The sequence below is a fragment of the Plodia interpunctella genome, chromosome 2 (genome assembly GCF_027563975.2).
Source record: "Plodia interpunctella isolate USDA-ARS_2022_Savannah chromosome 2, ilPloInte3.2, whole genome shotgun sequence".
Taxonomy (NCBI): Eukaryota; Metazoa; Arthropoda; class Insecta; order Lepidoptera; family Pyralidae; genus Plodia; species Plodia interpunctella.
The window spans coordinates 620336-637228 of record NC_071295.1 but is presented as its reverse complement, the minus strand read 5'-3'; the positions used below and the strand labels follow the sequence as shown (position 1 = coordinate 637228).

Sequence of the window (16893 nt, the reverse complement as noted above, 5' to 3'; positions counted from 1 at the left end):
ACAACAATCCGTGTAGATTTTGCGTGAAAGAGTAACAAGTTGAAAAAAAAATTGTATTAGTTTAGTAACATAGTTATTTATTTTTCAAGAGAAGAAAAATATTGTAGACCTCATACGTTACCGTTTACGAGAACTATTGAGATATCCACTCTTTGGTAGCCAATCCCCAGGATTGGTAGCCAATCCTGGGTGCCACAGTCGGCTCAGTAGTCATGAGTATAAGCGAAATTCCCCTCACCCCGCGCAGTGACAGCGTGGTAGGAACAGTGAAAATATAATTCCACTTGTATCTACCAGGACGGACAGCTGGTAGGGACTAGTGGACGAGCTGTTTATACTTGTCTTAATAATGAGCTATGAAAACAGAAGCGACGACGTAGAAAGTTTCCTCTGTAGGACAAGTGTGCAACCAAATTTTGCCAGTTAAATTTCATCTACTTGGTAAAATTTTAACTTGCAAGATTTGATTGCGAACTGACGTGTCAGGTGGAACTAAATAATAAAAGCTTTTAACAAACAGTTAATTTTAAAAGTACTTTGTAATATAACAATGACCGATGACAATCTTACCAGTAGGTCAGAAACAGAAATTAAGACTTTATGATGATATTTTATAGGTATTATTACTTAGGGCAGAGTGGTAGATCATGGAACTTCAATAAGGATGCTTACTACAAGTGTCCTATTAATGGCGAACTCTTAAAGTAAGTAAAATTTCAGAAGAATCTGTTTTCATTTGTACTTTACGAAGCTGTGCTTTAGTTTCACAATTAAAAAACGATATACCTCAAGTCTATTTGAGTGTCGTCTGTAATACGATCGATGGCAGATAGCCAGAACTTAGTACTTTAATTTATATTGTTTTCTCGGGGCATTAAAAGTCGGTTGTTTTCCGCTGGAGTCCCAGACCCCGGTCAATAAAAATATGCGGGATGCGGCGTGACGGGAATACAGCGCGACGTCGCGTGGGGCCGCGGAATCAGCGTGCCTATCAAAATTTTCTTCCAAGGACCTTTTTAATTATATACCAATTACTAATTTTCATGCGAATTTCCATGAAAGAAAATCATAGAATATATCAGCTGCTTCTACTCCCGCGCAGATTGTCATCAAGTCATCAAGGGAAGGCTGTAAAGAGTTTTTTATAGGCGTTGGGCTAGCAACCTGTCACGATTTAATCTAAATTTTACCAATAAGCCCACCATATAGCTAAACGTGGCCTTCTAGTTTCGCAACTCTAGGCTCTGTCTACCCCGTAAGAGATGAAGAAGTGATACTGTATCTGTATGAGTTACCAATTACTTACTTAATAATTAGGTCTATAACCCATGATTTACACGGGCCCTTATCACATCAATCTCGTAATATATCCATGCGGATTTTCCGTAATTAAGTTAAAATTTTACATCTAAATAGTAAACGATAGAATAGTAATTTTGTGATTTATGGACACAGATCATATGTCATTAAGATCTGTTTTTCTTAATGAATATTTATTGCAAAATTTCAAGACAATTTAGTAAAAAAAAATATATCAACTAAACAAATTACACTATTCATTTATTATACAAGTTTTTTTAAAAGAATTATATAGTGATGCATATCCTTGATGTCTGATATGTTTGGCCGTCAGGGATGCATGTACAAAATAAAACTTAATCACAGATACCTAGACAGATAGATAGATAGTTAACTACTCATTTAATAATAAGGCTACAGCATTTTATGATATTACTAACATACAGTACCTAATCTTAGGAAACAAATCTCTTACATGTTCTTCCTATAAGAGGCCACCTAAGTCTTGTTATAGCTTATAAAAAAATAAATATATAAAAATAAATTAATCACTTTTTCTTATTTTTAGTAGTTTTCTTATTTTTAACACCTTTCTTATTTTTCTTCAAATCCGGTACAGGTTCTGGCTCTGGTGGGGGCGTCGGAGGTAGTTTTCGGTCTGGCCACTTGCGTTTGAGATAATCTACTATCGCAGCTAGATTTATCAATTTCATTTTCTGAGATTTTGGTCCAGGAAACCAATTAGCCAATTGTTCAATCAAATCGTCATCTAATTGCGCGCCTCTATCCCTCACTATTCTTGTGAAAAATCTAGTACCAATGGGCGATGGATCATCCCTGTACAATTCTTGAATAAGTAAAGCTATATCAATTGACTTTTTCTTCGACTTGCAAATCGCTTCACATCTGTCAAAGATTATTTCTCTCATGTCTTTGGGATGACATACAAATATCTTATCAACGCTACCATAAGTGATTACAGTGTCGCTTCGAAAATCGCAAGAAAGTATCTCTTCCCGAAGTGTCATGAAGAATTCATTTACAATTACGTTATCAAGTAAAAGTCTCTTTAGTTTCACTCTGCGTTCTTGTAAACGTTCCAACAACTTTATTGCATCATCTCGCGATAGCGGATTATAAGATAAATCTAATGTTTCAAGTTTTTTAGCCTTACGTAAATTCATTCCAATATCCTTAACGGCTTTTCCTGCCAATTTATTATTACTCAAGTTTAACAGGCGAACTTTTGGGTTTGCTAACAATATCTTTATGGCATTGCCCATATGATCACCGTTCAAACTGTTCCAAGACAAATTTAATTCTTCTAATGACAGATTAACCGATAATAGGGTACAAAGAACAAAAAATTCCTTCGGAGAAGACGATATGATATTCCAAGACAAGTCTAAATGAGTTAGTTTGTTATTAGCTTCAAACGCTTCAGATAAAACTAAGAAGCTTCTTCCTGTTATTTTATTGAAACTAAGGTTCAACTTTCTAAGATCAAAACCTTTCAAAAAAACGTTAGCTAATAATTCAACACCTTGATCCCCAAGCTCATTTTTGGACAAATTTAGACTCCTAAGCGTACGATTTAAATGAATATTATTCAAAAGCATCTTAGCTCCCTTAACACCCATTCTACAACCGGCTAAATTTATTTCTGTTAACGTAACATTATCCAATAGCATCTCACCCAAATGGAAACAGCCATCATTACTTATCCAATTATCAGTTAAGTCTAAAATTTTTACAAACGAATTCGTTTTCAAAGCTTTCGCCATAGGTCGGAAACCTTTCGGATTTATACCATAGTATCTTAAATCTATTTTCTCTTGCAACAATCCCCGATGAAATGCCCTCACGGGACAAACATCAATTTCTTTACATAGATCCAAGTACAGGTCGCATCCATCTGAAGGATATTGTAATTTATATTCAGGTTTCAGAAGAGCATCCTCAATTCCTGGGTCCCTGATCCCAGGATAGTTGTAATAGACGTGACGGAGCACAGAGCTGGCCGAGAGAGGAATATATTTAGTGCATATTTCACCACTTCCCGGATCGTAAAGTCCTTCAGCTTGCTTCTGTCGCTTTATATTTTCATCGGGAACTTCATAATCAAGTGAGGACCATTCGTCTATCGGGGGTTCCTCCGAGGAAGACAGCTGTTTCTCAAAAATCACTTCCACAACTGAATTTGTGATTTTATCTAACGAATACTCGCTGGACATATTGAGTTTATTAATGCGCTTAAAATACAGACCTTATTATAATTATTTGCTTATGTATCAAATACTCTTAGCTTATTTGTATACCTACTGAAATAATAAATTTTCAAATTTCAATCAAAATGACATAATTTTGAATGTCATAATTCCTATTTTTTATGAACTAAGTAACAAACGGTCCAAAAAGTTTTATATTATATTGATGTTCAATATTTTATTATAGGGACCTTAAAATTAAGGCGTCTTTATAATGTACAAAGTGGATAGCAGAAAATATGTAACCTTTTAGTTACCAGTCATGCTATACTACGTATACTAATATTATAAAGGAGAAAATCTATCTGTCTATATCTGTCTGTCACGATATGACGGGTAAACCGCGGCTGTGTTGATGAAAATTGACTAGATATAGATATAGTAAATGAATCTTGAGATCTAACATACCACGGGCGGAGCTGCGGGTAATACTACCTAGCTATTTTCTCATAAACTTACATTGTACATGATCTTGTTCTTGAAGTATGAGCCAGGCAAGACTTCCTCTGCACAGGTAGTTGAGGAGTGAATTGTAGCGTCACTGTCAACGTCAAGTAAAACGAGTGAACGTCAAGTAAAACGAGTGAACGATAGCTAAATAGCTAAAGATACAGAGGATGAAGCGTGATTTGCAATTCACTTTTCACTATCGAGTCGATTCGCAGTGAGATGAGCACATAACCAATCACAGTGCGCCATTGTGACGCGGAGACAACCACACCGCAATGTGATTGGTTAGCTGCCTTTCACTGCGAATCGACTTGATAGTGAGAAGTGAAATACATTAATCGCTAGCTTAGTGGCCGTAATAAAAAGGTTTCTCCATTAGTTTCGGAGTTTGTATGACAAGCTACTTCATTTTTGCGAATCCTATTTCTTTATTCCGTTGACTTGGTTAGCTTTTTCCAAATTGTGCAGAGAATTTACGAAAAGCATTATAGTCCAATGCATACTTTGAACTAGCGGCCCGTTGCGGCGTCGCTTAGATAATCTATATAAAATTTAACACCTAAACCTTTTTCAGGAATCCCACATCTATTGGTAATTCATTACAAAATCCAGTCTGGTAATTATTGAGTTTATCGCGTTCACACAGGCGTGACGTGAAATCTATGTTATAACACTCGTATGTAAAGATATCAGATTTAACAAAACAATCCCAAAACATGTATGATGGCGAAAATTCAACCTAAACCCGAATTATAAAAAGGCATTATTAGCCTTAGGAGCCATATCCTTTAGGAGCGGCGGAAAGGCAACAATGACTGGCCTCTTAATAGCTTATAAGAAAAATTTAGGCGATAATATCCATTGAGGGAAAGCAATCGGTGTGAAACGACATCCTCGCATGAGCGACGTGGCGATTAAGGGGATTACACAAAAGCAGAAATTATAATTTTCAACAATTGATGTTGTTTTCAACCCAACTTTTTGTGAAAACCCATCAGCAAACTCATGGGAGGTCTGATCTGGGTAGCCGCATGCTCCTGTTAACAATATGTGCAATACATACAATTCGTTATATCTCATCTCGGGTGTTTTGGACATATTTGACGATAGCTTGAATGTATTTAAACATATTTATATATTTTAATAAAATTTGATCAGTTATTTTGAAATCCATGGTAAACGTTGTGTATGTAATTGGTGTAACCTGTAATTGGTGTTTACATTAGAACTTAATTTTATGTGCTTTGTGTCGAATGTTGTATGTCAATACTGTTGGTGTACCTTAATAAATAAATAACACTGTATCTGATCTGAAGTAGGGAACTACTATTTTAATTTCATACACTTTTTGATTTCAGTTCAGATTAATTTTTACATAGAAGTACACTTAGAAGTTAAAGGTCGGTCGTGACAGCTAGATACAGAATTGATGTTAAATGAGAATTAGGTAGGTACCTACTTATAGGTTTAGCAATAAGTATATATATCAAATAACGTGAATAAAGTTTCGTATAATTTCTACATTAGGTGTTAAATATCTAGGTATGTATTTTAATATATTTCCTAATAATATTCCTATAAGTATAGATAAAACTTGATACACTCTTCTGAAAATAACATTATACGTACATGATAAGCCAGACTTTAGACCAGAATTTTAAATTTACGTTTTGTTTTCTAGTCTTAATAGCGTACCATTATTGGACACTGTTATCAAGTGCAGAATGCTGCTCCAATGCAACGCCTATTAAAACGCGCCTATTAACGCCAACTAAATAATAAAACAACTAAGTATTTATATCTGTAAATAAGTATGCAAGCATCCTAACTATGTTGACCTTTAAACGCGGCAAGAAGCTTTCCTGGAGCTTACAAAAAGCCACGGGCTGTCCAAGAATTCGTGCTTTTTGCTTCGCACGCGGCCTACCCTTGTTATTGTTAAAATATTTTGGGATGTTACATAAAAGGGTTAGTTTTTTGCGTTAGGAAATATAGGATCTTTAAATAATAAATTATGAGGCAATAACTTTTAATATGTCTCTAAAATTTTAGGTGATGTAGCTTGTAGATTTTAGGCATAGGTATCTCTATTATACGAACTGTTTTTTATTTACATTCTATTGAGATATATTTATCGTCGGTAAGAATTTGGTGTAAACAGATATTTATTCCAACTAGTAAGTACCTAAATTAGGATCGTAAAAAATGCTGTATAAATTATTATTGACGATAAACGGATGGAACTATTTTCATATAACTTCTTCACAACATTCACAAATACATTTTGTGTTATCTATTATCGAGAAAAGGTACATACCTTTTATCGAGAAATGGTACATACCTTTTCTCGAATATTTTAGAACATTCTAAAACTATAATTCACAAATACATTTTATGTTATCTAATATCGAGAAAAGGTATGTTCTAAAACTATAATTCACTCGCAGTACCGCAAAAACTCCACATAAGCTGAAATTATTTTCTGCCAAGCTTAATGCACGCTTTAGCTAAACTCATTTAATTAACACCAAGTTCATGATGCGCTTCAACAAACGTTAAACCTATGGTAGTAGGGATTGGAATAGAATATTTTCAAGTTGAGGATGTTTGGTTAAACTTGTTGCATATATCGGTATTACAGGTCTGCCAGTGAAGCTTCCAGATTTGTTTTAATTGCGGGTGTAAGTTGCTTATTAACTGAAGTCTGCTGCGCTTGTGTGGTAGAATAGAATATTTTAATAAGTTGCTGTACCTACCACGTTTTAATTTTACGCCACTGGCAGATATTTTGATAAGAATACATTCATCCCTTACGGGGTAGACAGAGCCTAGAGATTAGTCAAGTATCTAGGTGGATCAGCGCTTATCATGGCACTCTCACATAGAGCTGTTAATGGGAAGAATAAGACAGCTAATGTGGATATTTAAGTAGCAACTAAATCTCTGCTGAGACAGATCTATATAGCGATGGGACAATCGATTCTATTGATATTGTATTATAGTCTGGGGGTGTGCTAAAGACTACATTCTTGGAGTTGAAAGGGCACAAAGATCTCTACTAAAGGTTTTTAACTTTAAGCCCTATCGATTTCCGACTGGTAGTCTTTATAATATTAGTGAGGTTTTATCTGTAAGAAAGTTGTATGTTTTGAAGGCTGTATTAAAAGTACATAGCACATTGATATTTAACCCTAATCTTTTAAATAGACGCAGAAATTATGCTGTAGCTTTAGTACTTAGTGTTAAAAGTGTATACGCCCGAAGGCAATGTACGCACATGTCGCCATATATATATAATCTTATAAATAAATATATATTCTCTGACACCTCGTAAATGTAAAGTAATTGGTTAAATTCTCAAACGTATGAAGACATTGAAGCACTGTTGTGTAGGGTGCAATAATGTAACTTAATTCTGTTAGAATAAAGCAAGTGAGGTAATTATTAAATATATATTTTCAATTAGCTTTAACATAATATTTTTAAATCTTAGGGTACTTGCATGGTAAATGGTATTGGTTTAATTTGTTTTTAATTAGCTAAGCGTTAAATGTACTAGCTTTATACATATCACAAATTATACAAATAAAGAGCGGGCCTCCCTAACACAGGTTATATAACTTGTAGGTAGGCCCAACCTGTGTAAAAGTTTATAAACGTAATGACAACAAAGCATTTAATATTATTTAGAGATGTGAGATTCGAAAGCCACGCTTAGCTGTTTGGTGGGCTTATTGGCGGTATTGATTTTAAGTATTGAGAAATAAGACAGGAAGAAATATTTGCCCATTCTTCTTCTTCGCGTTAACTTTAATGATTAGACTGTATAGCCAATTTTGCCTAACTTATTTTTCTAAAAATGTTTCAGAAAAAAAAAATGTCAGTAAATATAAATCGTCACACCTCCCATCATTTAGGTAGGTATATTTCTATGAGTTAACACTTTTCCTTCGTAAATATAATATTATATATCTCCGTAATATCGAGTTACTTAAAAGAATTTTCAAAATCAAACAAATGATCGCGTTGGAAAGGATTGGGAGCGGAATTATCGACATTAGAAGAGTGGCCTCCGGGTGGTGATGTTCCCACCGTGTGATCACTGATCTATGATAGAATAGAAATCTGAATCTATCTTTTTTGGGTACATAGCAGGGTATTACATGGTCACCAAAGGTAATTAATAAATAATAAATTAATAATTTAAAAGACACTAGAAAAACACGCTTTTACAAGTGCACGTATAAGCCATGAACTGTTTAGTCTTTGATAACGAAATATTATTGTGCCTATCGTCCGGCTTCATCAATAGATCTTGAAATTTCATCGTGGCCAAAGTTAATTATAAGACTTTTCTAACAAGTCCAAACACAGCTATGATACGACGTTTTATCATGAAGTTCCAGTTTCATAATTTCTTACATACATACAGGTTAACTTAATGAAAGCGTGTTAAAATTAATAAACACACTGGTTGAAGAAGCGAGTTTTTAAGAATTAATGTTTGGCTTGAGAATGTTGGTTGCTAGTATATCTATTTTATCAGCTCTGTCATTATTCAGAAGCAACCTAGAGTGTTTGCGAAGGACGAGTGAAAATTCACTGGGTCTTAACTGGGCTGTATATCTACTTGTTGTTGTCCGGAAATCTTCACATCACGTTATAGTACGAAGCAGAATATGAAACGACTATATTACGACTGAGATCTGTCTTATTGTATTGCTGCAACACACACTTAATTTCTTGTGTTTTTTATATAATAATTATCTCTCTCTTGTTGATTTTTTTTACCTCAATTTGTATTTGTTTTTGTAGCTGTCGCAAACAAAGATTGAGACTTCAGAACCCAAGATTTGTCATAGCAAATAATAATCCAAGTTGAATTTTACAAAAATTTAATTAGTACACAACCTGTGAATACAACCTATTGGCTTTGTAGATCTGAATGCCTCAATTAATTAAAGTTCCTTTATATTAAATCATTTTATTTCTCTTCTATTTCTATCAGCTACATTTTAACGTCTTACAAATTTAAACCATTTTTCACAACAACAATGTCACTCTATGAGATAACCATAAGCAATATTATAATAAAATATAATCTTTAAATGTGGTGGCTGTCCACTAACTTACTTATACTCAACACAACTGTATGTTGTAAAATCCAGGGATACCTCACAAAGTATTTAAGCAAGTATTTAGACAACCTCGGTGGCGCAGTGGTAAGATTCTTGCCCCTGAACCGAGAGGTCCCGGGTTCGATCCCCGGTCGGGTCATGATGGAAAATGATCTTTTTCTGATTGGCCCGGGTCTTGGATGTTTATTTATATATGTATTTATTATAAAATATAGTATCGTTGAGTTAGTATCCCATAACACAAGTCTCGAACTTACTTTGGGACTAGCTCAATCTGTGTGATTTGTCCCAATATATTTATTTATTTAACTTCCGTTAGCACACAATGGTAAAAAATGTAGGGTTAGTGGCTTTATTACCATTTTGAAACATAGTTAAACACAATGTTTTATTACAAGACCACGGAAGATGTTGCGTGAAGCGTTATTACGTATCTACAATACATTATTCAAATTTGCAATACAATACCATTGTGATGTCTACAGAAATCCTTTAATCCTTTATACACTTGGTAGGCTCAATCAAGCAATTAGATGATATATTTGTTTGTTTATAATATATATGTAGCAGAAAGACTAAAAAGTTTATTTTTGTTAATGGGTGTTGTTTACGCGTGATTCTAATATAACCTACTATTTTTTTTTTTTGTAATACCTAGTAATCACTGCCTTGTAATCATGGTAGCCACCGTGATATATAAAAAAAGGTCACTGAGCGTTGGAACGTGTTCTCTCTTTTTTACACGTTGCGTATGCTATTTGTGGAAATGAGACAGTATGTGGACGTAAGTAACATATTTCACAACATTTTATTAAGTATTTTCCACTGCGCTCTTATTGCTAACAAATAAATTAATTTAGACAAACTGTTCTTATACTTATCACCGGGTCACCAATACGTTGCCGACTTTTTGAGAAAGCGGATTATCTTTTTTTGAAGGCCTCAAAGTCGAAACTGTTAAGGAACACTGCTGCTGTGGAAAGTTGCTTGGCCGATTTGATAAAAACTGTACGATTGGACAAACAATGATTTAAAAAATGTAAAGCTTCTAAAACGTACATACAAGAAGTGTTGATTGATAATAAAGAACAAACACATAGGTAGTTAACAATTTCGTGTTTTATTTAAGGAGGAACATTGTTATAGTAAGCAATAGTAAATCAATGTTCATTGTAGAATTAAATGAAACAATTATATAGAGGTGGAGAGAGTACAGTACAGCCTGAAATTCACTACGTGTTTTTTTTTGTTTTCACAGTTTGTTTTACACACTAGTATAGTCACGTCTTGCATAAACCAGCAAATCACGTAGGGTGATTTGCTGGTTTGGATAATGTCTGGCTGTACCGTTTACGCCAAGTCCTGCCAGAAGGGGCAGCAAGAGGTGTCGGTTTGATGCCAATAGTCTGCGCACTGATGCCGAAGACCGTGCAAAGTGGAGAAAAGGAAGATAATAGAGTATGCTGAGGAAGAAACCGAAAAAATGCTCGCAAGAGAGAGGATAGAACGATAGGTTCCCACGTCGAAGTCAATTATTTATTTTCGACATAAGCATTCCAACTGTAATCGACATCAGAGTGGGGAGGGTGTTCGTCGATGATATTGTTATGATCTTTGTCATGGTCGTCCTTCTTCTGACACTTCGGATCTCCCCATTTGGTGAGGTCTGCACCAGGAATCTTTTTACAGGATACCAGTTGATTTCTGTAAAAATTAAGTAAGTAAAACTGTAAAATTTTGAAGATAAAAGCACGGATCAGAAATTAATTACAGAATCTTATTATAAATAATCAAAATTAATTAGAATTTGATGAGAAAATGAAACGGTAAAATAATGGTGATGAATAATATAGGTTGAACAATTTATTAAATAGCGAGTTAAATGGAGAAGATACGCTTTCTCCATCTGATCTTCCACTAACTTCAAAACCATTATTTGGATCTTATTATTTTGTTGTTTTGTCTCCAGTGGAACTAGTGACAATGATCTCCAAATCGGATCATTCTCACTAGTTTCACTGGCAAATAGTTTCATGGAAACAGTGAGAATTTTTTTCTAAGTAGTTCCATTGACGCTTCAAACTACTAAGAAAAAAAAAATCTGACGCTTCAAAGTCAATGGAATGTCAAAACTACTGAGAAAAAAATAATTCACTTGTTCCATGGAACTATTTGCCAGGGGAACTAGTGAGAATGATCCTCCAAATCCTTCCGTTGATGTCATACGATGCGACGAAGGGTCACTGTCTGGGTGATAGTCAACAGCATTACCAAGCAAGGATAATTCACGTCACACACAGCCTGATGTACCAGACCTACGATCTGGTCGAATAACCTTGAGAAAATTAAGCATTATTGTCAAGGCTGCCCCCAGGCTTTGTGACATTATGGCCTCACAAATATAACTGGAAAGACGCAAAGTTAAAAGGGAGGTAGCTGCATTTGACAGTGCGGCTTCTATCAATACTCTCTTAATATAATTACTAGCCACTTACTCTTTGTCTATATTAAGTAGAACTTGGGGTTGAATTTGTGTGACTCTGACCGCGCTGTCGCACATCAGACGCGCGTAGCTTGTCTTTCTGATCTCATGTAGCTGAGCTGTAACAACAGACTACCTTAAACAATGTTTACCAAGACGCTGAATTTAAAATGATGTCTTTGATTGCCTGCTGGTATCTTTCTGGCGCCAACTTTCAACCATTTAACCTACAACGAATTAATGCAAATGCTTAGTTGAAATAGTCAGAAAGAGGTAGTAGGTAATGGAAGGTTTTTCAGGAAAGGAAATTGTAGGTCTCGTTTCGGCCTATGAATGGCTTTGGTTATCCCGACGCAAAAAGAGGGTTTTAAGGCTATCTGTGTACGTGGAACCGTACATCATCAACGGGTGAACCAATTTGAATGCGCTTTTTTTATTTGATAGCTAATTTTTATGCGGTGGTTCTTAGATATGTTCTTAGATATAAATATAAATAAATATTTAAATATAAATATGTAAGGACAATTCACACAGATTGAGCTAGCCCCAAAGTAAGTTCGAGACTTGTGTTATGGGATACTAACAAATACATATATAGATAAACATCCCGGACAACAGACCCGGGCCAATCGGAAAGAGATCATTTTCTATCTTCACCTGACCGGGGATCGAACCCTCTCGGGGACCTCTCGGTTCAAACGCAAGCACTTTACCACTGCGCCATGAGGTCGTCAAAATATGTTCTTAGATATGTTATTAGATATGTTGTGTTTTTTTTTACTTTGTCTAAACTTATTGTGCTTAATAGTTTGTTAATTCGGCTTATTACTTACGCAAAGTCAAGGCAGTTGGTATATCTCCATGCTCAAAGAAATGCCTGTCAGATTTCCTCCACTGCACCAAGGTCTGTGTCATGATGCAGAACAGTGTAGGGCCAACGAAAGCATCTTTGAGCCACTTCTCGCTGTAGATTGCGGGCATCAATTCTAAGTCATTTACGTCTTGGTAGAGGCGTTTGAACTGTTCTAATTTCTAAAAACAGGAAACATTTATATTTCTAGATTACGACTGATAGATACATCTTTACATGGGGTTAGTATCAGAAGGTAATGTTTAATCGCCAATATTAAAATTGAATATTTATGTCACTAGATAGCGATATCTAGTTTTAGAACGCGCTATCGTGTGTCGCTCCAGTTTTTTTGGCTTAACTTCTTGATCATTACACGGTTGTCACAATTCTGAAGTTTATATTTCTGTTGGACCTCACGTGTATTTTTGACAATCAGCCGATTGTTCAGTAAATATATCAGAATGGCTAAGTATATCAAAAAGATTACGTATCTAGATCGTCTTTATAAATATAAATATTATAAATAGCATAATGACTAAAGTTCAAAATGCATTAGTAGCAAAATGACTATATAAATACATCAGGAACAATCTCCTTGAAGTCTTCCCATTTGCGGGCAACGGGCAAACCACAGAGCTTCCTGTAAGCATTGTAAGAAGGTACACCATGGTCGCGACCTCTCTTGATGTCTATGGCACTTAAATCTGAAGCTCGTTGTAGACCATCGAAAATGCGCTCTGCCACCTGAAATTTAAAATACTTAATCTTTGCAATTTTTTGTGATTTATTCTTGCGGTGCAGATTTTACAATTATTTGAAAATTTTGCCTGCTATCCATTACGTTTTATGTATGTTTCATATTCGTTCAGTCCATTAACCATGACTTTAAATAGCATAAAATTTAATCAATATTGTTAAGAATTTTGTTACTTACGTCTGGATCTAGGTTGTAATCAAACCGGGCAGCAGGTTGTCTGAACGAACCCTGGTTAAGGTCAGCCTCTGTATTGTTCAACTCGTAAATGCCTGATCGCAATGCATCATCAATGATTGTTCTGGTTCCTAAATACTCTCCTTTGTTATTGTATAGACTGTAAAAATAAAGTATATTAATTCTGACGATTAATGTACCAGTATTTTTGTTTTATCAATGTGCTATAATGCACAAATAACATTATTATAAACATATTATAATAGTCAAATTAAGTTATTGCTTTGTTTGATCTATATAACCTAACTTTTCCCTTTCAATCAAATGAATTCTTTACTTACTCCGATCTTCCCTCCTGGAAAGTGTGGAAGTACCTGCCACCCAAAGCATACTCGTGGTAGACCCCAGGTTTGTATTTCTGGTCAAAGTCATTCACGTAGCCGTCAGTGTTGTAGATTATACCAACTTCTAGTGCATTCTTCGTTCCTATTTATAAGAGATATTCTGTTGTATTTATTTATCTTGTTTGATGTTAAAGAATTTTAATGCTAAATATGATATGAATGGTATACGTAATAGTGGACACATTATGAAAACGTCTTTAACTGTTTCGAATGTAGAATAATTTAAGAAGAGAAATAATACAGAAATGACCCTCACCAAGAATCAAAGGCATCATCTGATAGTATGTCAGGTATTGCCACTGCGCTATGTTGATCTCCCTGGCAGTTTTAAAGAGTTCCTCGTCATTCCAGCATGCGTTGATCTCGGCTAATCTTCGGGCGAGTCGATTGTGCTCTCTGTAGAATATCAAGCTGCTCTGTGCAATACCGGGCAGAGTGTTCCCGTCAAATGAATCACCTTTCATAGATCAACAAAAACAAAAATATTTTCATTTGAAAAAGAAGCAATAGCAAGATGTAATGTTTTGAGATATTCCTCGAAGCGCACTTGTTTTGAGTGCACCCGTCGAAGCACACCAAAATTACTCTTCGAAGCACAACAAATCGTATTTTTAATTCAGTTCGTTGAGGACCCAGAGTCTATATACATACATATATGATATTAATAAGTATCAAATATGTGGACGTCTATGCTGCATTATCTTAAATAAGTTATAAGCATTAAAAAATACCTCTCTTTTCAATTTTTCTTTAATATGGGTAGACTCATGAACTAGTATTTCTATAGAAATTAGTAGTATGTTTGTATTCAGTCCCTATTTGTAAGTTTTATATTTGTATTGTTATGCTTTGTACATAAATTAAAGAAATAAAAATAAAATTTAGACTTTTGCGGTTGCATTAATGTACACACATATGTGACGTTGGCTGCGAAGAAAAATTGACGTAATAATTAATCAAAACTATACACTTTTGTACGATGTCGTTGGACAATATTTGCGTGCGTTAGTAAACTCAATTATAAATTTTGTAGGACTCATTGCAATCTACCTGGTATCAATAAAAATTATTTTACCGAACTCGAAGCAAGCGGTTTCTCTAGGCAGCTTATTAGAAATGCACGTTGGAGCATTGCCGGGGGGTCTCTCTACTCCATCTCTGAACTCCGACCTGAGTAGACCGTTCTGGTAAGTCCTGGTTCTTGCTGACTGCTCGTCTGTGTTCCCGTAGATTATTGACAAGTCTAGCAATGGAGTCGGGACTGATATCTAAAACGAGTAGCAGCAATTTAGTTAAAGATATTTTCACTAGAATGATTCAAACTTCCAGACATAGCCAAAGTTTTTGCTCAAAGAAAATGGAAAATGACCACAGAAGACAGATGATTGGAGATCTAGACAGAATGTTGAAACATAGCTTCTATTAAAACAATTGGATAAATATATAAAGCATGTTCATGAGAAGACCAACAACAATGAACGTATAAAGATCGATAAAATTACGTACTCGTTCAGCTGGCAAGCTGTTCGGTATACATTGGAAGTCTTGGAAGGTGATAAACCTGGTGAGGTTCATGCAGCGTACGCCGCTGCGGCGCAGGAACGGGTCATCCTCGGGGACCGGGATCGCGATGCAATCAGGACTGGCGCGGTTCGGAGTGTTGCCCAAACAACATTCGCTGGCAACGATGTATCTTACTGAAAGAGCACATTGATTTTGTAATGTTTTAATCGAATGATACATAGAATCTAGACAGGCTTATTTATAATTCTTATACAGTAATTGTCATTGCTAAATTCTTTATTCAGACTAGAACGTGCGGTTATATCAGATCTGAAAGACATTCACCATATCATTTTCCTTCTGAAATCAGAGATGAGTAATCAAGTTAAATCTAGAGAAATGTTTTTTAATACTAATGAACAAGCAATCGGGCGTGCGGTCCATATGGAAAGTGGTCACCGCAGCCATGTTAGTATTTGGATTACTTACAAAGGTACAATACGTCTAGAACATCGATAATAGAAAGTAGGAGGAAGTTCGACGCCAGGAGAGTGAAGTGATGTTCAGCGTGGTACCCCTCGCTCAGAATCTTGGTGCGGACGAGACGAGCTGACGGCAGCTCGGAGCCGTTCATAGCTGGTCTCAGGGTGTTCCCTGAGGAACGTTTATTATCCCTTTCAATGTATGTATCAGTCTGATCGAAGTACTTTAGTTTGTTGATTGTTTTCTTATACAAAACCAATATTTAGTAAAAAAGATTTGTTTTCTTGTTTGTATTAGTAACAATATAACAACAAAAAAAAATGCAACAAAGAAACAAACATAGCGATGGTGAACTAGAAGGTTCTTCTAGCCATGTGCAAAAGAAACACATAATCATTATATAGTATAAAACTATGTAGTGATTCTGTGTTTATTATGCTTAGATATTTAAAAGCACGCAAGTGGATTTTGATGCGAGTTTCTTTAATAGATTGTGTGATTTCTGAGAAATATTTAGGTGTATAATTAATTATGGTTTTACCTGAGCGAAGACGTGACAGGTCGCTAGTTCATAATAAAATACATTATATATATAGAGAGGGCAAAAGAAGAAGCATTACAACAACATTAAATATAGTATCATAAGTTTTAAAATATTTTAGTTCCTGATTCATTGAACCGTAACCTCAGAGCTCCGTTTATTAATTGACTTGACTGGTAACTTAAGACAACAAAATCGGTTAACTCGTTTTTGAATTATTCACAATTTTGTAAAAATGTATTGTGTTCGCGAGGTCTAAGTTCGTGGCGAACAACTATTATTATATTATTACCACCAACGTACCAGAACAGAACGTACCAGAATGTAGACATTAAGATACTTGCCCATTCCGAACTTGGCGGGCAGCATCCTGAGCAGGGGCGTGGGGGAGCCATTTCTGGACGGATACTTGGGGTTGACGCAGGTGCCGTCCACGCCCCCCCCGGACAATAGTTATCTGCTATGCAGATGACACAATGGTGGCTGTCCGGGGGGAGCAGTTGGAGAGCACCCTTAGGGCTGCGGCGGTCGCAGCAGACCTG

The 16893-nt window shown here is 35.5% G+C and overlaps 2 protein-coding genes across 2 annotated transcripts; both read right to left on the bottom strand.

The window, feature by feature from the left end:
- Positions 1-1596: 1596 nt before the first annotated feature.
- LOC128676993 (leucine-rich repeat-containing protein 74B-like) lies at positions 1597-3602 on the bottom strand. The gene has a single exon (XM_053757497.1). The coding sequence runs from the start codon at positions 3531-3533 to the stop codon at positions 1848-1850; it is 1686 nt and encodes a 561-aa protein (XP_053613472.1). The 5' UTR covers positions 3534-3602; the 3' UTR covers positions 1597-1847.
- Positions 3603-10255: 6653 nt separating this feature from the next.
- LOC128677222 (peroxidase-like) lies at positions 10256-15974 on the bottom strand. Its single transcript, XM_053757922.1, has 10 exons — positions 15817-15974; positions 15331-15521; positions 14900-15092; positions 14081-14281; positions 13762-13906; positions 13424-13580; positions 13069-13233; positions 12470-12668; positions 11650-11755; positions 10256-10858 (listed from the first exon to the last, which is right to left on the bottom strand). Exons 1-10 carry the CDS (start codon positions 15959-15961, stop codon positions 10687-10689), a joined length of 1674 nt encoding a protein of 557 aa, XP_053613897.1. The 5' UTR covers positions 15962-15974; the 3' UTR covers positions 10256-10686.
- Positions 15975-16893: the final 919 nt, after the last annotated feature.